This window comes from Buceros rhinoceros, unplaced genomic scaffold (assembly GCF_000710305.1).
Source record: "Buceros rhinoceros silvestris isolate BGI_N320 unplaced genomic scaffold, ASM71030v1 scaffold1891, whole genome shotgun sequence".
Taxonomy (NCBI): Eukaryota; Metazoa; Chordata; class Aves; order Bucerotiformes; family Bucerotidae; genus Buceros; species Buceros rhinoceros.
This window is the reverse complement of record NW_010393458.1, coordinates 3,276-25,041: the sequence shown is the minus strand read 5'-3', so window position 1 is coordinate 25,041 and position 21,766 is coordinate 3,276. Positions and strand designations below refer to the sequence as shown.

General features: G+C 42.8%; 1 protein-coding gene across 1 annotated transcript in view; it reads left to right on the top strand.

Annotated features, from left to right (window-relative positions):
- The window catches only part of LOC104501091 (DENN domain-containing protein 5B), a gene marked incomplete at its 3' end in the record, with an annotated part of 59,047 nt that overhangs the window by 36,169 nt on the left and 1,112 nt on the right, over window positions 1-21,766 (top strand). Inside the window, exons 9-14 of the mRNA XM_010144842.1 lie at window positions 9,817-9,910; window positions 13,302-13,433; window positions 14,244-14,396; window positions 14,858-14,936; window positions 16,139-16,220; window positions 21,216-21,344. Of these exons, the coding sequence (XP_010143144.1) occupies window positions 9,817-9,910; window positions 13,302-13,433; window positions 14,244-14,396; window positions 14,858-14,936; window positions 16,139-16,220; window positions 21,216-21,344 (669 nt within the window). The remainder of the gene's footprint in view (window positions 1-9,816; window positions 9,911-13,301; window positions 13,434-14,243; window positions 14,397-14,857; window positions 14,937-16,138; window positions 16,221-21,215; window positions 21,345-21,766) is intronic.

Below are 21,766 nucleotides of genomic sequence, written 5' to 3'. Positions count from 1 at the left end.
GTAAAATGAGACCCAAAGCAACTAATTCACATTTATGCAGTCATAATGTAAACTAAGTTCTGTAAGTTACTTTTTTTTTTTCTTCCCTCAAGACCCAGGAAAGAGCAGAGTTTTCTACCCCTTCAAAAATGGCAAACTTGTGCATCAGTGATTACTACTTCATTAAATTATTAGCTCAAGCCCTCACTTCCCGTTTCTGTGGTAGGTCAAAATGTGAGAGCACAGTTAAATCTGAGAGCTCCAAAGTCTACAATTGTCCAAAGGCTAAAGCTAGCCCTTGTTCTAGACAGGTGCGTGCTCACATGCTGCTCTGAGCTCCTCTATGAGGTGCCCACTCAATTCTATTTATACACCTTCTGTGCACCCCAGTGCTAGCTAATCCCTTTTTAATAACCTACTAGGAACGAGACTTGCAAATTATAAGGTATCCATAAGCTCTGAATGTTTAAAGAATTGTAATTATTTAAAAGAAATTAAAAATAATTAAAAAAAAAAAAACAAAAAAAAAACAACCAGAAGGAGGAATGTATATTTCTAAGTTCCTTTGTTTGCAGTCTTCTGAAAACCAAGACAAAAGTTTGTGGGTAGTGGTCCCTTGAGGAATGGAGATTTTTTCATCTTGTGGGATGCGGTTTTTAGCAGTCTACCTTTTTCCCTTATGGTGGGTTTTAGTTTTACACCAGCCTGCTCGTATTTGCTTGTATCTTCTGGCTCTATTGCAGAATCTTAGTCAATCTATGAATAAGCATCAATTAAAAATAGTTTTTCTTATGCTTTCTGTTAGATCGGTACCTATTCTAAGATGCGACTTTAACTTCTTGCGTGATAATTTTGATTTAAATAGCTGGTTTTGGTCTTCAAATTGCAGGATGTTTCAGAATTTGTAAGTACCAAAATCCCATTACTTACCACAAACCAGTGTCAAAGTGACAAATATTTGGCATTCCCCCAGTTGTATATTGCCAAAAAGGTTTGTAATTGGAAAATGTCAAGACCATCTGTTTACATCTTTCTGCTTCCTGGCTTTATATGTGGGCAGCTGAGAGGACTCTTTCTGTCTCATTTAAGACACGTAATTCTGCTGAATTTACACCCATGTATAAAACAGATAGCCTTTTCATGCTCTCTGCAAATACAGCGTAATTCTTGTGACCACAAAATCAATTGAAGTGTGGCCTTCCATTAATTTGAATTTCCCGGTGTATGCTACTTGGAGATACTTTATACTTACGTGTGGGACTGGGCCTTTGCATATGGGGATGGGAGAAGAGAACATTTCAGCTAAATTCCTAGGTGCCTCAGCTGTAGCTGTTGTGTATGTTCATAAAGTTAATGCAAAGGATATTGCTACGTAGATGAGAATTGTTTTTGCAGACTTCAGTTCTACATAGCAAATTTTGTTCTTGATGTTGTAAGGAAGCATGTTGCATCAGTTGCTGCTGGACAGAGGCAACTAAACCAATTCAAAGCTGTTTGAATGAAAACTTGTCCTCAGTGGCCGGCAATCTGATTTTTAATGCTTCCCTTTTGGGGTAGCTAAACTAACAAATATATAACTAGAGTTCATAACATCATCTAGCTATTCCCCTCCTGTAACCTAGGAGAGCACTGGAGATACCTCTGTCAGTTACTGTGGTGTATTTATAATGTATTGTATCTAAATCAGGAATATAATGCAAGGAGCAAACATTTATAGTTTTAGTTCTATATCCTATATGTGATCCCAAAAAACCACATTGCCAGGACCGGCAGAATTTTGTTTGGGAGAGGAGGCGTCTGGTCCTTGCTTGCTAGGCGTGGAGAGCTGGCCTTGGGGACAGAGGGAGGGTTGACAGTCATACTGGATCTCTTCCACCTAAACATAGCTGGAAACAAACGTGGGTCACATTACCATGTGTAAGCGTTAAAACACCAAAGTCTGTCATACAAGTGAAGTCCAGTGATGTTTCATCTGTCAGCCCACAGCCATGCTCAGCAGCATGCTTTGCCCCACTTCTGTCACTCTGCTGCCGCCTCACGCTTCCCCTCAGGATGTCCTTTAAAAGACTGAGCAAGGGGGTGAACCTGTGCTCCTCTGTCCCCAGCCAGCACCACACTGCTCGCTGCTTTCTCTCACCAGCTTGGTCATTTGTGGGTCAGGAGAACAACTCCTCTAACATTCGCTCCTGTTCTTCGCAGCTTTCAGACTACGTGTGTCTGCTTGGTATCATTAGGGCTGGTCTTCACCTCTTTGCCTGTTCTGGTCAGGAAACATTGGCTTGCTCAGCTAAGCAGGAATTTTACAGAGTATAATTCCAAACTTCAATTTACTGAAAATAAATGAAAAGTTTAAAACAAGCAAATTAAAAAAAAAAAAACAAAACCCAAACAAACAAAAAAACCCCACCCCAAACCCCTACCCCCGTAAAGCTGGAGAATAGGCTCCTAGTTTCCCTAATCAGGTTTTTCATCAAAACCGCCAGAACATGGAAAGACATTAACTGGAGAATATGCAGATCTAAACTTCAGCAAATATAACTGCTGTATCCAAATTATTTCTTAAAAAAAATACTATTTTTCTGTAAAGAGAATTTATCTCAGAAAACAGAAATTAAAAAAAGAAAAAAAAAATCCCATTCTGTCCTCTTTCCCATCAGGCAGCAATGTCCCACTTAAGGGACTCACTCTGCACTCAACATCTTCAATACCTTCTCCGCATCATGGGAAAACCTCCTGAATCTACAGAGAGCAGCTGCAGCTTCCATCCACAGCGGCCCATCCACGCTGCTCTAACCTTGTAAAGTAGTGACTTCTGCAGAAGTCCTCCTGGAAGGCGTCCCAGGAGAAAACAGTCTGCAGTCCCTCAGGCAGTTTGTCTATTATTCTGGAAGAGAGCTGTGTTTTCCAGAGTCCTTTCCTTTTTCAAACCTCAGCACCACATTGTGGTGTTCCCCTCTTCCTTCCCTGTGTGCATTTTCTGCCAGGCTTTTAAAATTGTAGCTGGGACTGTACTGGCTGATGCATTTGCAATGATCCAGGAGAGGAATTTGAATGACAAAAAGCCAAGCTACATAAACACTTCATGGGTTTTTATTAGCTAATCATTAAATTATGGTGAATATGCTTACAGTGCAAAATTACAATGAAACAAGCTGTGTTTTCAGTCTAATTGATTACCTTGTAACTTAATTTGTACTAAGAAGCTTGATAAATGAGACTAAATATTGCAGAGGAAAACATCAATTGCACACCAAGCACTGGAATATATTTGCATTCTGGCAATTTGTAGTGAATGCCTGCGAAGAACAACTGAACTGATGTTTATTTTCTTAATTTCTTTTGGTTTTCTATACTTAGTTACACATTTACAAAATCACTTAGATTATACTTTTTTGCGCTTCTCTTTATTTAGCCCTGTTTTTCCCACCTTCTTTATCTGCACCTCGTTTTCCGCCTTGCTTGCTTCCCTGAGCAGCCTGTTTTCGCTTTCCTGCCCTGGCCTGCTTCTCACTCCTGAGCCCTCTCACTTGTATCCTGGCTTCCTGTGAGCTTCATGCTTTTGTCTGTCCTCTGCGTCCTACCTGACCTGCAGCGATCGCCAAAGGAGAGCGCGATTCAAGCCTTCAAGCACAGATCCTGCTATACTTGGGCTCCTAACCTAAGGCTGTCGCTAAGTGGTGCATGGCTCTTACCCACAAAGCATATTACAAAAGCATTTGTCTGCTTTCTTCACACATTTGTTCCTGCGCTGTGTTTTGCTGACCTCACTCCTGTGTCAGTATTTGTTTGTAAAAATCACGCATTAGGAGTGTATGAAATTGGTTCATTTTTGTTCTCCAGTTTATGGCACAATTTGGGGGGTGCTGTCTTCTGGCCTCCATCAAGTAGTGAACTACCTAGGGTTGATCGGCCTGGTGCTCTGGTTATCCTCATTTTTAAATAGGACTACAGTTTTCTTATTAGCGTTAATATCTGTTAGTGCTTTTAAAGAAAAAATTATGTATATAATGCAAAGTGGTTGCTGAATCTCAGTATGATGGAAGAATTCATTCTGGTTTTAACTAAATTATTTTTTGTATGTGAAATGGTCTGTCTCTTGTAGTGAATGCTTCATATTATAGGGCTTTTTCTACCTCCCTGTCTGTTGGGTACTGTTTTAAGGCTGGCTGTCTTCAATGAAGCACTTTTTTTTTTTTTTTTTTTTAATGAAAGCAAACTATTGCATTTTCAAATAGCATCTCTGAGTAGCATCTCTGCAGTGCGTCTAAGTGAGCAAGAAATGAGTCAGTAATGAGCCATCCACACACAACACTGATGCTATTTAAACTTTGCGCCTAGTAAAAGCTCACATTTTACAGATGAAAGCCTGAAACAAGCAGTTTCTCTACATTAAGTAACCTAATAAAGCAAACCACTGACAGGTGCAATGATAATATTAACCACTTGTGTTCAAATACATTAATTTTCAAGAATAAAATGTGACTGAAAATCTGTGCTTAAAAATGATTTCTGAAATAAGAACTATGTGCTATGAGGACTTGGAACCTGATGCATGAGTCCCGAGTACTGATCCTCTGCTCAACTGATGCAAGCTGGTAAAAGGGCAATAAACTTCTTTCAGTTAATATATCATTTTAAAGTAGCCTTGCAGAATTAAAGTTCACTGGGGAAAATGTGTGTCAAATCCTTGCATCCTCTATTCTGTTTACTCTCCCCTGAACAATGTTACTGTCTCAAGGGAGTTTGCAAATTAAATACCACTTAGGCCACTGGTTTGAAAGGGTTTAAGAGGTCGGGCTGGCAAATCGCTACCGCTGTTCCTTGCAGAAGATGTCGATTGTAGGTACCACGCTTCAAAAACACTTCTTTTCATATGATCTGAGAAGACAGCCTGTCAGTGCAAGACCACTCTCTGCAAGGCATTTTGCTATTTTATGTTCACCCATTCAGCAGCTTCAAAGTTTTCCTGGTCAGCCCTACAGCAGAGATGAAAAAGGTGCATTAATCTCTGTTTGAGCCTTCATCCTCCTTACCATGGAGCAGTGTGTGCAGAGCAGAGTGACAGTGCAGAACCCCTCCCCTGTCAGCCCGTCCACGATCAGGTAGAGATCTGTTTCAACCTTCCTTCTAATTTGTTTGATCCAGCATGTGTTTGACTTGGAATCTCTGTGTAGTCCCACACAAACTACTTCTCAATCCAAGCAGATGACATGTGCAGTCCATGTGTATTTAATGTGTGCAGTCTGCTTCTATGCTTGAGGGGGATTTGGTGGAAGGTGTAGAGCAGCTGTGTGCTAATTTGTGAATACAGAAACGCAGTCAGGTAACTCCTGTGGTGGGTGGAAGGATATAGCTAAAAGGTGTATCGTTGTAACTTGTAGACATAAGTAGCAGTCTGCTCAAGGGATGGTCTGTATGAGGAGATTTAGGTTCTGCTCTACAGACAAGTGCATTTGTCTCCTTCCATGTCTCTGTTTTCACTGTAAATAGATGGTAAATTTTGATAGTGATTTTCATGGTGATGGCGGAATTGGTTAAATCTGTCTGGGAATGAAGGTCCTTAGCAGCATGTTGCATTTATTGCAGTGTATATCCCACCTGTTTCATCCATATCTGGTTTGGATAGAGATAATTTTTTCATTTTCCGTGCAGCTTTAAAGGGTGGTGGGGGGGGGCAGCAAGAAAAAGTAAGAGGAAGAGAGAGGTGTACGCGTGATTGCGGTACAGTATGGCCAGTCCCTGGCGTGAGGCTGCTGTTTTGCTAGGTTGGTTTCTGACAGTTCAGCTTTGATACTGACTACCTTAATGTTTTTATTACAGAAATTAAGCATCACAGGTTAAGTGTCATATTTCCAAGTGTCACCTTTACATTTCCCCCAGCCTCTGCAAGTCTATTCCTGTGCTCGTTGGGTCTAATTTGATATTAAACAATACTGACCTCACTGTCTTCAGGTTAAAAGGGTCTTATTTGAAGGTGCCTTAATTCCATTTCTCTGTTGAACAGAGCAGAGTCTTTCCTGGTCCCTTGCCTGAAATATCACTGCCTTTTTGCAGTCCCCGGAGGTGAAGAGTGTTCATCTTTGAACATGGGAGTTAGATAAGGGCAGACTACCAAAATGAGCCTTTTCTCCCTTCTCCACGTAGGCAACTTGTCCCAGGGCTCTCTGCAATATGCTGCCTGAGCTGCGGCTGCCTTGTCCCCAGAGATCTGGTGCTTGTAGCAACGCCTCCGCTGTGACGAATGAATGAAACATGCCGGTAGTCCCTGTTCATGGCTCTACAGGCAATAAATAAAGGGAAGAGGACATTTTGGGGGTCCAAAGGAGAACTTGGGCAGCACCTAGGCTGGGCCACAGCGCTGTGTGCACTCCCAGGTAGGTGCCTGACAGCTCGGGGCTCATCCTCCCAAGGCAGACACCAGCCAGGAGGGCTTCATCTCCTCTGACATCTGCTCTACAGGGACATGGATGGTAGTGGTTTAGCTGAAAAGCCCAAGACTGAGCACTGACAACAAGTAGGCATTTGCTCATGTGAGTACAGCTTTCCTCGCTGGTTCAACAGAACCAGGGCTGAGGTGCGAATTAGGCAACAGCTGACAGCAGGGCTGGAAGAGACAGAGCAAAGGAGGTGGTGTGGCCACTGGGGTGGGCTTTTACCCACCTTAAAATCACTTTGACTGAAGGGAGGTTGCAATCTCTGTTGATGAAAGGGAACGGTTATTGTAATATTGAAGCATTATTTTGGGAAAATTCTATGTGGTCCAATAAAGAAAAGGCTTTACAAGATTTAGCTGCTTAATCCTACTTATCTGTTGTTAGATCTTCACAAAATCTCCCAGAGGGATATTCAGAGCAGCATCTGAATGCACAGACCTCGCCCATTGCCCTGGCAGCTCATCTTCCTAAGTTTAGAGGTTGAGGAAGAGGGAGCCCACAGCTCAACGTGTGTGTAATCGCTCCAGCTAATGAGCAAGTCTTTTTTTTTTTTTTTTTAATAAATGCCCAATGATCTTTACATTTATATGCTTAAAATAGTTCTGATTAATAATCTGAAGAATGGTCTGTGCCTTCTCCCAGATGGAGTACAGGGCTGAAAATGCTTTAATGATGGTGTGATTATTCTGTGGCTTTCATTCTGCTTTCACCTTTAGCGAGATGTTCCCTCAAAGGATGCTTTCAGCCATTCTTATGTCTTTCAGTAACTGCAGAAATGCAGGTGGAGAGGGATCCAAGCTTTGTCTAGAATTCAGAAAATAGCGTATAAATCAAAGCAGAAAAATATGATACAGATAATATTTGATCTATAAATTCCAATGTATAATTGGCATTCTGTTGAGTGAAATGTAAGTGTGCTACTGAGTCGAGTAAATGGAAGGTCTCCAGAGACAGGTAGCTAAAGTCACTTTTATGTTTGCTATCCTCTGTTTGAGGGGTGGGTTTTCTGCTGCGTTTCTGCTTGTTAAGATTATTAAAATACAGAGTTTTATTTTCCCCCTCTCAGTCATCTAATGAGGTGGTGGGTGTTGCTTTTGGAAAACAAAAAAAAGTGGTGACTTGTTAAACTCACTGGCTGTATATTTTTAAGACTTCTGAGGAGGTGCAAAGACATGTATGTCAATAATGTAATCCTCTGAGAAGGTATCTGCTTTTGCTGTGCGCCTATTGGGCTGGTTTGTTTTGTTACCAGAGACTTGAGGCTAGATTGCTTTAAAAATAAGTTTCTTTCTATATGGGACGGTGACATGCTGACCCATAATTACATGCTGACCCAAGTGTTTATCTCTTCCTTTGTACTTGGTTTTTTTTTATGTTACTTGGGAGGTTATTTGATTTGGCTATAAAAACTATAGTTCCTGTGACTCTTTAAGCTTTTTATTGATGTGGATAGCCAAAGTTTGTACTTTGGCTGATCCACAGGAGGGGATGGTGGAGACAGCTAGGGACATGTATGCAAAGTCCTTCTTTCTGAAAATAGGAGTTTGGTTACCAGGGGTCACATCCCTTGGGTCAGGTTCCCCTCCCTATGCATGCCCAAGGGCTTGCTGGACATGTCAGGACCCAGGTCCAGGTCTGTACAAAGGTTTATTCCAGGCACACATTCGTCCATGTGTTGCCTGCTGAAACTCCTTGCCCAAGTAGTTCAGATCCTAGGTCCTATTTGAATATGCTCCTGTTTGGGGTGTATACAGAAATAGATGGGTGCGGAGTCTGGAGACTGCCGTCCCTACCGATGCCACCTGTGTGGAGAGGGCTCACTAAGCACACAGTTCTGTCTTTGATGCAGGGGCCCCTAGGTTTCCCTCTGTATAGATCTGTCCCCACGGATTCTGTCACTTGAGCACCTGTAGAAAAAGCCATTTCAGAGCAGTTGTTCTGGTCTGGTGCCCAGCATGGTCACGTCAGTCTGGAGTAGAGTGGCCAGGATGGAGACAGGTTTTGGAGTGTCACTTTGACTGAAGTATTGAGGTTGGGGAGTGTGTGGTGGTGGGGTTTTTGTGTGTTTTTTCTTTTTGTTTTCTTCCAGATTTAGGTTATCGCTTCAAATGCCCCCAGGCAGTTTCCTCTTGTAGGTAGTGCCTTATTCAGATGTCCCACCAGGCACTGGAGCTGGAGCAGTACCCAGGGCAGGCCTTGTATTCTGCTTCACCTTGGTTTTGCTCTTTAACTTCTGAATGCAGGAGAGAGGCAGAACAGATGACTTCATGATGTGACTGAAAGGCTATACACTTAGAGGCTTTTTTTTTACTGTATTTAAAAGATAATTTTAATAAACACAACCACAGTAATTAAGTAATATCATTCTGAAGATACAGGTTTCATGTGCATTGAGAAACTTATTTTCAATGCTTGATAGGTTGCTTTATACACTGTTATTTCAGCTTTCTCTTATCAATAAAATATTAAATTCATTATTCTCTGCACCAGTCAAGCATTTTCATTTTCAAGGATTTGACAGAAGGCTATGGTGTTGTTAGAAATCCTACAATCAGACTAGAAATTCCTTGGGACAGAACTATCTTGTTTTGTGTTTTTTATAGTACTTGGCATAAAGGAGTTTGGCACTTGGAAGCTTTAAAGTTGCTTGGTTTCAAACCTGGTTACCAAGGGGCTGCTTTCAGGCAACAGCTTCAGATGAGGAAAAAATTCAGCTGAACATATGTGAACATGTAGGAAAAAACCACAGGCTTTCTGTGGTATTTCGAAACCTGATATAAAAAAAGATACGGTGAAGATAGCAACGTGATTAATCCCAGGAACATTAATATTGTTTATAGCCTTTAGATACAGGTGCACCAAATATCACAGTAGTTACAATCACAATGAGAACTTGCTCCGAAATGATTCCTGGAAGTACCGCAGGAAGTGGAGAAAGAAGTACCACCTCTCGCAAAATAAGAAAATCTTAGAAGCTGCTACTCAAAACACATCACTGTATTTGGTTTGTTCCTACAAACACCATCTTTATCAGACTTCAGCAAACGCAGCAAACAGTGGTGTTGGGTAATTAAGCACAGCAATTTACAGGGTGGTAGCATCAATGTTGTGGCATGACCTGCATTTCGGGTAACACGGGAGCTCTCACTGGAGACCTTGTCAGGCAGCGGGCACATTTCCATCAAGGCTTTTGTCCATTGGCTGCGCGCTGGCATGTCACCTGCCAGGCAGTTTCCCACAGGAAGGTCAGATGCCGGCTTGCACCTGTGTCTACTGCAAGGTCCAAGTTTGTGCTTTCACCTCTCCTGCTGCAGACCTGTTGGATGTCCTCTGGCTCCTGATCCAGGCCTTTCCTCCTGATTTTACTTTTACTCATCTGTCTTCCCTCTCTCTGACTTCCCAGCCGCTGGGCCAGTCGCAGCACCACCACGCAGCGGAGGAAAGACCGCCTGCGGCAGCACTCGGAGCACATCGGGCTGGACAATGATTTGAGGGAGGTAGGTGGCGTCGTCTGTGGGCAGCACGAGCTTGTGATCCAGGAGGTGAGGTTTGGACAAACGATGTGTTACAACTTGGGGCAGTTTTGTAGCTGCTGTAAGGTTTGTGTGGGTCTCTGTAGCCATTTAGATGCTTCTTGTCACCGATGCTGTACAACTACAAAGCATACAACAGTAGTAAAATACTTTGATTATTTTGGAATAAGACAGCCCATTTGTCATCAGGAAAATGTCTTACCCTAGTTGTGTAACTGCATGCAGAGAGCGGAGCTCTGGTGCCTGCCTGGGAGCAGCTGCTGAGCTTTGGCCAGGCTGAAGGTCTCTGGAAAAGGGAAGTCCTTGAATAAATGTCAGCACTGTAGAGACGAATGAGGCAGGGCTCTTTCTTTTTTAAAGGGGTTTTTTTTTCCCTCTCTTGCATAGATTCCTGACATGAGTAAGCCTATTTGAAAGGTCAAGACTTTGGGGCCTTTTTATGCCTAAAGCTTGGAAACTCCCATGCCTCTTGTAAATGTCAGTCACATACATGCATTTCTTTCCCTTCTTTTCAGTTTCTCGTCCTTCACTAAGTATTTTCTGCCATATTTTTCCGTTGATGTCCATGTGCTTCTTTTGTATGTCACTAGCAAAAATAAAGCATTCATGCTGTTTTGTGGTAAATCTTGCTGAATAATGTTGGCCGGTGTTGGCATTCACCCTCTGAAAGAACCTGAACAAATGAGCGGGCTCTTGAACTGCAGCTTCAAATGTTGTTTCATGGAAGCACAACAAAACAGCACTTGTACTTATTTGTTGCTATTTTTGCTAGTGTGGCTTTGCAAGTATATTCTAAACGTTGCCTCCTGTGTATATCTCAGCAGAGCCTTTTCAATACTTTGTCATGTATTTACTTTCTTTTTGGCTGTGGATCATATGCATGCTTCTTTTGCTTTGTCTCCTCTTTCTTTCTGGCCATTCTGCCATTGGGGCATCTGCCTCCTCTTAGCCATCGGAGGAGCTTTTGCTTCGTCAGAACTCAATGGCCTTCTGGGAGTGGGATCAGGGACCACCCCCTCCTGCACGGCCTCCTAAAAAATCCTTCTCTGAGTGCTGCCTGGTATGTTTTAGTTTTTCTTGTTGAAAGCTGCTTTTGAGATGTTCTTAGCGTGAGGAACAGCTGTCTTCACTGCGCCTCAAACCTCTCCCTTTCTCGTAGAGTATGAGCACGTCCCTGTAGTGCTTGGAAGTGTGGTTATAATCAGAAAAGTAGCTGGAAATCAGCTCTAGGCTCCCATGCCAGTTCGCTGGCAAACATGACTCCTCCAAGGCTGAAAGACAAGAATTTTGGCTTGCTTCATTTTTTTTTCCCCACCTGGGACTTCTCACCTGGTAATTCAGCTTAGGTTGTCAAATGCAAAAAGCTTGCTTTCTGACTGATGGATCATCGCATCCCAGTGTGGAAGAGGGTGGTGGTGTGTAGATGCAGATGAATAGGTGAAGGGCAATCAATTGGTTCTCTCATCCCACCCTTATTCCTCTCTTGAACTTGCAAAAGTTAATAACTTCTTATTTTTTATTTGTAATAACAAGACATACAATGAATAAAGTAAGGTTATCCCTGGTTTGTACTCTTCAGAATATAACCGCACTTTGCATTTTATTTACCCTTTATGTTTAAGCAGAAACACTAGATTTCCTAATTCGATATTCCCTGTATTACTCTTTCACTGTTTTTGTTGCTAATTTTTGCACTGAGTTAGATGGCAGCCCTTGTGAGATTGCTTGCTGAAAACCACGCTTTCATCATATGTGATTTTTTTTTTTTCTTTTTTTCTTATTCCCACATGTAGTTTTTCAGCTATATTTAAGTCCTTACAGTATTGGTGAAACTGTAATTACCTAGAAGAGTACTTTTGTTGAATGCAGCTTTCCATGGCAGAATCCTACATTCTTGTCTGACCTGTTGGACTGATGTTAAGTGGTTCTCATCCAAATTTTGCATTGAAAAAATTCAGTTGTGACAGAAAAACTGTTCTCCCTCATAAAATTAAAAAAACCAAAAAACTCCCAAACAAGTGAGCTATTTCAGTTACCTTGAAATGTTTGGATTTTTATTTTGGTTTTCCTGATCCAGTGGAAGGTGACCCTGCCCATGGTTGTGAGGTTGGAACTAGCTGATCCTTAAGGTCCCTTCCACCCCAAACCATTGTGTGATTCTATGAAATAAATGATTTTCTCCCCAGACAGAAAGTTCTAAGGATGCAGCAGCCATAGTGACCTCTCAGTTCCCCAGAAACCCCAGCCAGCAGCAGCGCTGTCATTGGAGGGATGTCATCCGCTCCTCCTGGGGGAAAAGCGGTCATTGTCACGAACCATGCTCCACAGAGGCAGCATTTACTGGATAAAAACATGCTACGGGAATGGGCCATTCCCGCACCAGGCTATAAGCGCTGTGTTTCAAAGCTTGGCAACACTCTATTATTTTTTTTTTTTTAACAAAAACTTTATGAATAACGCTTGGACAAATTTTTTATCAACTTCTCATTTGCACACCTAAACATGGCCCACTTCTTTGCTTTGCTCAGCGTGTAGCCCTCTCAATGGTGTTGGGGGGCAGAGGGCACTTGTGGATTGGTTCAGGGTTTTTGGCTTAACAAAAAAAAAAAATCAAACCAAAAAACACCCCACCCTTGAGCAGCAAGGCAGTAGAGCAGGAAGGTTTAGAAGTCATTTATTATAGCTTAGATCTTTTTCTTAAGGAGTATGCTAATTTTTGTCTGTACTTCTCAATTACCACCGCACAGAAAAAACACGAATGATCCTAAATGTCAGCTTTATTTAAAATGAGCTTCGCTTGTAATTAAGAAGTTGATTGAGAATAAAATCAAGTCTCGTTTTGCCCACATGAACTATCCAGATGAAATGTAATGGATGAAAACTTTCTCCTTCACTAAGTGTATTTCTGCTTCTTGTAATTTATTTTCAAAGGATTTTTTTTTCAGTTCGTGAATAGTCTGGTCACAAATTAGACAAATGGCTTTTTAAATTTTTTTTTAAAGTGAGGGATCAAATAACAATGGAAAGAAACTTGGTATTTTGACTTTATTGCTGAATGATGGTATTGCACTTTTATGCACTTGCTGTGGCTAACTTCGTGCTAGAGGCTAACAGCACAGTTCACTAGCTAACATCAATTGTTTCAGTTCCACGCAGGAAAATATCTTGCTTTTTCTGTTGTCAAAAAGGGAGCATTCCACTTTTCCAGCCCAACACCTAAACATCAGACGAATCATGATTTTGCTCCTAGATTAACACTAGCTCATTACTTTTCACCAGTGTTTGCTTGCCTAGAGTTAGGATAAGGAGAATCCCTCTGATTTGTAATATCTAAAATTATTCTGCTTATTTTTAGAAATACATGCAGGAGGCGAGGAGTTTAGGGAAAAATTTAAGGCAGCCCAAACTTTCAGACCTCTCTCCAGCTGTGATTGCGCAGACCAACTGCAAATTTGTGGAAGGATTACTGAAGGAATGTCGCCTGAAGGTAGGTCCTCCCCTTGCTTACACTGAACCTGAATAGCATCTGCAGGTGGTGTCCTTCACATCTGGAATGGCACTGGTCTGTTGGTGTACCAGGCTGTTGCAGGGTGGACGTCCCTTTACTGCTATGTTTTTCGACTGCTACAAAAGACAGTATTATCACTCTTCTGTTTATGCAGTCAAAGTTGGTGGAAAGAGTAAAAAGGACAGGAAGGAGCATCGGCATGATCAGACATCTTAGGGAGGATTACCTTTAACTGTTAGTATTTACATGTAGCCTGAACAGAACAGGCTGAAGACCTGGGTCAAAAGGGAAGTGTTCAGCATGTGCGACTGTTGTGTGCAATGTTTATGCAGAGCAAACGAACTACAGCAGTTTCTAATATTAAAAAAGCTTTCATAGCCATGGAAAAACAACATCTTTGTGTCATTTACCATTGGTGGTGTACTGCTGCCTGAGTCTTAAACTTTAATAGATGTAAGAAGAAGAAAATCACATATTGAGTGAGACTGAAAATGTATCTAGCTCTGTACTCTGGTTTTGATACCAGATGGTGATAGTTCAACAGTGTAGGAATAGGGCAGTAGATAATGGGTATAGAAATAGGACAGTATGGAGTAATCGTGCAAACAGGTTTTTTATTACTATTCTTTTTAATTTGCAGTCATGGTAAAGAGATTTGAAATTTCTCTAGCTGGACCATTAGATTAGGTCTGGTCCCTAGCTAAAGCATGTTTAAGTAAACTCACCTATAAATGATGTCACTTGTTGGATAACATTCTTAGAAACCTTTAGGGAATTTTTTTTTAATAGACTAAACGCATGTTGGTAGAGAAGATGGGCCATGAAGCAGTGGAGCTGGGACATGGAGAAGCCAACATAACAGGTCTGGAGGAAAACACGTTGATTGCTAGTCTCTGTGATCTGCTAGAAAGAATCTGGAGCCATGGTCTGCAGGTCAAGCAGGTTGGTAACAGGAAACTCAGAACTTTGTGCATGCAGTGCTCCAGCAAATACTGAATGCCACCTCTGCTTTTTAAGCTGCTACTCAGTGGTGTCATTCCAACATAAAGTGGGAGGTATCTTTGGGCTCAGAGTCCCTGGTTCATATCTTGGAGGGTTTGAGGAGTTTGGGGAGTTTGGTTTATTTGAAAGGTACCTCTGGAAATTGCAATTACGTTGTTGTGTTTGGTTTCTTCTTTCAACCTTGAGAAGGGAAAGGTGGGAGAAGGACAAAGAAACAAGGCAGGTGGTGTGACTGTTAGGTCAGTGGGCTGGTCCTCTCCTCTTCCTGAGGTTTCAAGGCCCAAGAGAGAAGGACTGATTGTCACTACTGAACATGCCATCCCATTATTTTGCTGTGTTCTTTTGCCTCTCTTCTTTCGCCTGATTTGTTTAAAGCTATGTACTACGTACTCAATTTTCAGGGGAAATCTGCTTTGTGGTCCCATTTGCTTCAGTACCAAGAGAGAGAAGAGAAGCAAGAGCATAATGCAGAGTCCCCAGGTAAGTACCTGGCAGTTGACTCAAGGAAGGGTCCATTGCAGCAAATTAACTTGGACCTGGGAGGAACAGTGTAACCACGCAAAATCCATGCAGGATTTTCATTGTATTTGCTTGCTAATATCACATTTGTATTTTGAGAGTTTCATAATCATTGTGAAGATGCTTCATTGACTGGACAAAATAGATTGACATCCTTGGAGGCAAAGGAACATATTTATTATCGCTGTCTGAAAAGTCACTTGATGCCTGTTCACTCCCTTCATTCCCTTCTAATCAGTACTGAGTGAGGTGGGAGAAGCAGTACTTCTGCAAGAGATGATTTCTGAAGGAGCTGAAGGTGTGGAGCTGTGGCTAAGGCAGCTGACATTTTTCTTTCAGTGAGCATAATCTCTCTCTGTGAATAACTCAATGTTCCGTAAATGTGAATAACTCACAATGTTCCATAAATCTTTACATCAGTAGATGGTGCAGTTCAGAATCCAGAAGTCTAGGTGCTGAGCTTATGATTTGGCTTGGCCCTTTATAACCACTACATTACTTCTGTGTGAGAGAGGCTGGTTTTCCGATGACCTCGAGATCTCCCTGCCCAGTGGCTGCTGCTGGGTATTCTAGTAAAAGTCACTGAACTTCAGTGGGTCATCTTCCAAGGACTCTCCAGTCCTCCAAATCCTGCACATGGGAGCTTGTGGGATCAGTTGTCAAAGACACGTCTATGGACAAACTAGTCTTGCTTATGAAGTTTCGTTACTAAGCTTCAGTGAGTAATGCACTAAGCAGTCTGGCTGGCAGGCACAAATTCCTGAGAGCAAAATGTGTCACCACAGAGCAATTTGATCAGAGTAGCGGAGCACAGACATGCATGGCATTCTTAGCATCAGCTATGCTACTGTAGCGTAATTTTGGTTGTGAGCTTTCCTTAGAAATATATTACTAATAAAACTCACCACTGTACAGATTTATGTTACTGTATTTCATGTACAAAAGCTTAATCTCAGAGTTCAGTGCTGGATTAAGGAAGGAACAGGTACTGTGTTAAGCACTGTTCATTCTCTCTACGTCTACATTTCCAGGACAGAGTTAGTGACAATGCACAGCAACATTACAATTACCAGCCACACTTGTTTTCCGCTCTATGTAAAACAAACGCATTGCAGACCATTACTGTAATTTTGTATGATCTTTATCTATTTTCCCCACTGTAGTTGCTGTTGGAACAGAAAGACGGAAGTCTGATACAGGAATTACTCTGCCTACTTTAAGGGTTTCCCTGATACAAGATATGAGGTATGCAATTTGTTTCCTACAGCATTAATTGTGTAGCATAAGGTAAAGATCCTCAATGGCTTTCAGTCTACAAAGCTAAGGAGAATAAAACCTTATCCTCAGCCCGCATTCAAATCTACGACATGTTGCCTTTTTATTTTGCAAAACTTTTTTGCATGTTCACTTGATTTATTTTAGCTAAAGGACAATGAAAAAAATACAAGTTTTACTGGGGTTTTTGTTTTTCTAGAGGGGTTCTTCTGGCAATAAAGCCAACTTCTACAAATAACGGCAGGTATATTGAATCCCTTGGTACTTTGAGTTTGTTACGTTTTGTTTGTTTTTAAATTGCTAATCAAGCAAATACAGTTGATAGACAAAGCAAAGGGGTATAAAAAACCTGCTCACGATGCCTGAGCAATATTCTTTCATTTCACTTAGCATTTTATGGCAGATAGTAATAAATGTACAAATTTAGAAATGTAATCAACCCAGTACTGGTTTGAGTTTGAAGCTGGGATGTGAAGTAGGAGCAGGTGCTCTGTAGCACACCACAGCCTGGCTCTGGAGAGCCTTTTAAGCAGTGTTGGCTGGGAACCAGAAGGATTAAGGAAGAAAACGAGGTGGAGGCTGGTGTGATAGCAACAGGCAGAAGTTCTTCAGGGCATCTCTTTGATCAAGTTGCTGCCAGGTCAGGCCACTGTTTTGACAGTTTGCTTGCCACAGCTAAGTACTGCAGTGGGGTAAAAGTGCCATGAAGAGATGGGAGGAGTAATGCAATAACACTGATCTGTAATCCTGCTAGCAGTCCCTAGTGATCCAATGTGTGAGGCAACATGAGAATTGTTTAATGTAATACCATGTCCTTCCGCCTTAAAATATGGCAAAAAATCTTACGGTAAAAATAAGATCTATTGCACATAGTTCACAAAAACATGATTACAGTGAGGTGATTTTTACCATGTGTGTTACTACAGATTTTTTTCTGATGTGAGACCTCACAGATTAGTCAGAATTTTCTGAAAGAAAATGACTGTACTTCCCAGCTGCAGCGTGCAACATTTTCACTTGATGCTGTGTAGTTTGAATCTTGTGCCCTGATTTTTAAAAATGTGACGTGCCACATAAGACTAAAACAATGTGCAAAAAAGGGAGGGAGAATATACCATGTAATTAGCAGTATAATGCCAAGAGGTCATTTTGAACATGTGTCTGTCATTTTAGTATCCCTCTCACAGGACGTGGCACCTATTTACTTAATTCAGTCCTGTGAGGCTGGTGAACATGTAGAGGGTCAGTCTGAGGAAAGGATAGAGGAGGATCTGGAGCGGAAACTCGCATGCCGGTAGAGGAGGTTGTGTGCGCTCGCTGCTGCATGCATGCATTTCGTCTTCCACATACTTCAGCTTGAGTAATGAAAACCCAGCACAGATCTGAGCTCTCTTGCCTGAATCTCAAGAGTGTTTCCACTGCTTTTCAGAAAAAAGGTACAGAAGCAGAACACTACCTTTTGTAATATCTTGGGTATTCGTGATTGTCCACAAACATGTCTGGTCATAGAAAATGCTGGGCAGATGGTGAGTTGAATCCGTCATCTGTAATCTTGTGGCATACTTTCTCCTGCTTAGAAGGAATGCTGCTTAATATTTGTTTGCACACACAGGTTTATGCCAAAGTTAAAAGGATGGGTGATTGTTAAATTGCCAGGGTTGTGGTGCTAACTGAACTAATGGCTAGAGGATTAAGCGTTGCCTTAAGCACGGCTTGGTTTTGATGGCTCATGCAAGGTTATGTAAACAACTTAAAAAGCAAGGCTGAATCACAGTCACGCTCTGAATGTGTGATGAGTCTAAGTTACAGGTAATATGGTGTGTCCTCTGCCGCTCTCACAAAGCCAGGCATGTGGTAAGGAAGATGCTCAAGATGTTTGTTTTGGGTGTCTGCACAGGAAGTCGCTGCACAGGGGTGTTTGGGGGTATGCCCTTCAGCCTTTTCCACAGCTGAGGATCTGCAGCATCTCTCACGACCCTCTTTCAGCTCCCCTAGAAACTCCTGCTGCAGCCTGCCTCCAGCATGGCCTCACCCCTCGGGCACATCACTGTGTATCTAGCTGGAGGAGGCAACTCCCTGACACCTTTGATCCAGCTGGGTTCCAGTTTCCGGTCCTTCCCCTCGGGCAAGCTCTTCGTTGCTACCAGTGCTTGCTTTCATGCCCGAGTCTGCCTCCCCTCCCAGGGAGAGCTTGCAGTTGAAGGACGCGAGCCCAAGGCACTGGGCTCACAGCAGTGATGCTTAACCTGCTGCAGCCAGAAGGAGCTGGGTTAACAAAGACCTGCTACCTACGCAGGACGAGCTAGTATGGCTGGTTTCTGACTGCACTGGGATGGAGAGCATGCACACCATCCTCAGGGGCATGGCGATCCCGAGCAGCTGCAACCTCTTCTGTCAGCACAGCTATTTGCAGAGGGTATGTCTCGCCATACCCCAGGCTTACATTTGACAGGGTAAATAGATTTTTCTTTATTTCTAACGAGATTAAAAGCAAGACCCAGCATAGGGAGTTGCATTGAAATTGCTTTTCAGTGTTCTGACAAGTGTGATGTGCGGTGGTGAGCATACAGCGCTTGTGCTTAGGTCACTGACAAAAATAGAGTTGTTCTGACTCTCGCAGCTGAGAGTGAAATAGATTTAAGCTCCTGAATGCTCTGTTCTGTTACATGCTGCTTTTGCTGACACCAAGATTGATTACCGGATCTTTTTAATGTCTCTGGCAAGCTGCATGGTTGCAGATCCTTATTTTTCACAAATGCATGTTTTATGCCAACCTGATCTGAAGCAGAAACAGGCAATGAAGGGGTACAGAGGATACATGGAATAAGGTTGAGCCCATCTGAACTTGAATCTTCTCACAGTAAAATAACACTCTACTCGGTGTTTCATATTAGATGTAATTCAAGCCGAGCACTGAGGGCGAAGGGGAGGGAGGACAATGTGCTTTGATCTTCCCATCTCAAAAAACTAGAAATGTCTGAGGAGAATGTCTCAACAGGAGGTAGTTGAGTGTAGTGTGCCTCTTATTATTAAGGACTCCTAGGTCGCCCAGCTATCTAGGCTGGAAGGTCTAACAGTGGCTGCCACACTCTGAGCCAGGAAGGACTTTCCAGTGCCAGGAGCAAGACCTTGGTAGGATTCAGCTGGTAGGCATCACTGCCGACAGAGGGAGACTGTTGAGCTTGCTTATGAAGGGCAAGGACTCGTAGGTAAGTGTAATCTGCCCTCCTGGGTTTATTTTACAGCTCACCAAGAGTTAGTGCTTCTCACCTGGTCCATCAAGAGAACTATCCATTGTCACATTAGGAAACAGGAGGAAAGTGTCTTTTTTTCAAAAATTTTTTTTTCCTTTTTTTATTTTCTTTCTTCTTTTTTAAGGTTGTTTTAAGTAACCTAGGTTTTGCCACTGGCAAGCTACCATTACTTGTATTGATTTTGTTTTTCTTCCTGATGGTGGTTCAGATATGTGCATACAGCACAGAACCACGTGATACAGACACCTCAGCTTGGATTGCAAAGGTAGACCTGTATTTTGAGAATTTCTGGTGGAGAACGGTGCTGCGGAGCTCTGTCTGGCATCCACTTCATTTGTGCGGAGCAACCATGTATTTCTGGACAGCGCTAAGATGTACTTTGCAAATTTGCCCTTAAGGTCCTATTTCTGTTATGTTAGAAGCTCTACAAACAGGAGAGCATGTTTCTCAAATAATGCAGGGTCTAAATATAACGCAAAGCACGCACTTGGGTATAACAGATGGGGGAAAGCACGAGACAGTGAGACTATACTAGTCAATGTAAAAAGCATCAGTCACAGCATGACTCTGTCGGATTTTCTTTGGAGTAAATATTGCCACGTTCCTAACTCTCAGCAACGGGCAGAGGGCCTTCAAGGAAGATGCAGGAGTTGGAAAGTAAATTGAACAGAGATCGGTTCAGACTCAGCTGGTGATACTTGGCGCCTGCCACAGAGGTTTGGAAGGCTGAATTTCCTGTGCACTTAACATGCAAACTGCATGAAAATTAAGGAATTGTGGCCTTTTCCTCTGCTGGAAACTGTTACTCATTTTTCTTGCTGCTTATTTAACCAAGTGGGAGGGGGAAGGAGTGGGGGGCGGGCAAGGAGTGAGGGGGGTGGAAGCAGCTTTGACCTGCCATGGCAGTTCTCTTCCTCTTCTAAAGCTCCCTGTACTCTAAAACCAGGGGTTCTGTCATTCTCCTAACTTAAATATGGGAAGTTTAAAAAAAGAAAAGCAAAACCATAGAAGAAAGCGCCAAGTTCCGCTTTCCTACAGACCGAGCGTTGGAGGAGTCTTCAGATCATCGCTTACATGAGGGCCTCTTATATTACTGAAAATGTGATTCTGCTTGTGACTGCCTGTTGCTGGTTTTGCCCCAACAGTCGTCTTTTTCTCGGGTTTTCTCATTGCTACTGCCAACAAGGGGTTTGTCAGAGCTTTCAGAGTAGACTGTGGTTCCAAGAAACTCTTTAAGATATGTCTGCAATACTAGAAGTACCTATTCACGTCAGCAGCTTAAGGGGAGTGACTGTGCGTGATGTAAATGGGTCTCACGGGGTGGCTGCTTTTCTTAAGCGTTAGCAATGTCCATGAGGACATCTACCTCAGGCAATGAAGGGATGAGCAGATCACCCCTGCTGACCTTGGCCAAGCAAATGCCAGGACACAGAGCAGCTGATACAGGCTGTAGTGCATCCCAGGTTGCAACCTGCTGTGCTGGGAAGGGTTGCCCCATGTCCCCAGGGCCAGCCTGGGGCTGCCAAAGGTCTCAGTGACATAGTGCAGGGCTCTGTGGGGCCCTGTTGGGGGACTCTGTCTCTAGAAATGGTGTCAGGAGATGTTTTCCAGTTCAGCTGCTGTATCACACTGGATGTTGCCATTTGATGCATGTAGGATTTTTTTTGATTCATCTATTTCTTTCTTTCTTTTTTTTCCCCACCCATTTCAGGCATGTTCAGAACATGAGTGAGATAAAGACTGATGTGGGTCGAGCCCGAGCCTGGATAAGGCTTTCTTTGGAGAAGAAGCTTTTGTCTCAGCACCTGAAGCAGCTGCTTTCCAACCAGGCACTTGCCAAGTAAGCTGGCTCTTTTTCTTAAAGCTCCACTTCTACGTCTTCCTCAGGGGTGTGTCAAAGTGCTGCACAGGCTTGGGTCGCAGCCAGGCACCCTGACTGGGTACTGTGGTTTCCAGCCAGAAGTGACTGAAGGGCAGAGGGTAGCTCAGGGAGGAGGTACTGCCCGCGCAGAAGGGCAGAAATCTGCTCATCTGTGAGGAAAACGAATCACAATTTTCAGGAAGGAGGCATTAGATTTTGGTCAGATCAGTGCATTGTTCCAAGCCACTTCGTGGCCCTACAATCACTATATCTTGTGCAAATGAAGCAGCAGAAGCAGGAACACCCCTTTTCTCACAGCAGCCGTGCACACAGGCCCTCACCCTGACTACCAGTGAGCTGGGTTGGAGGCCAGTCCTTCCAGCCACTTAGCGGCTGGCCCA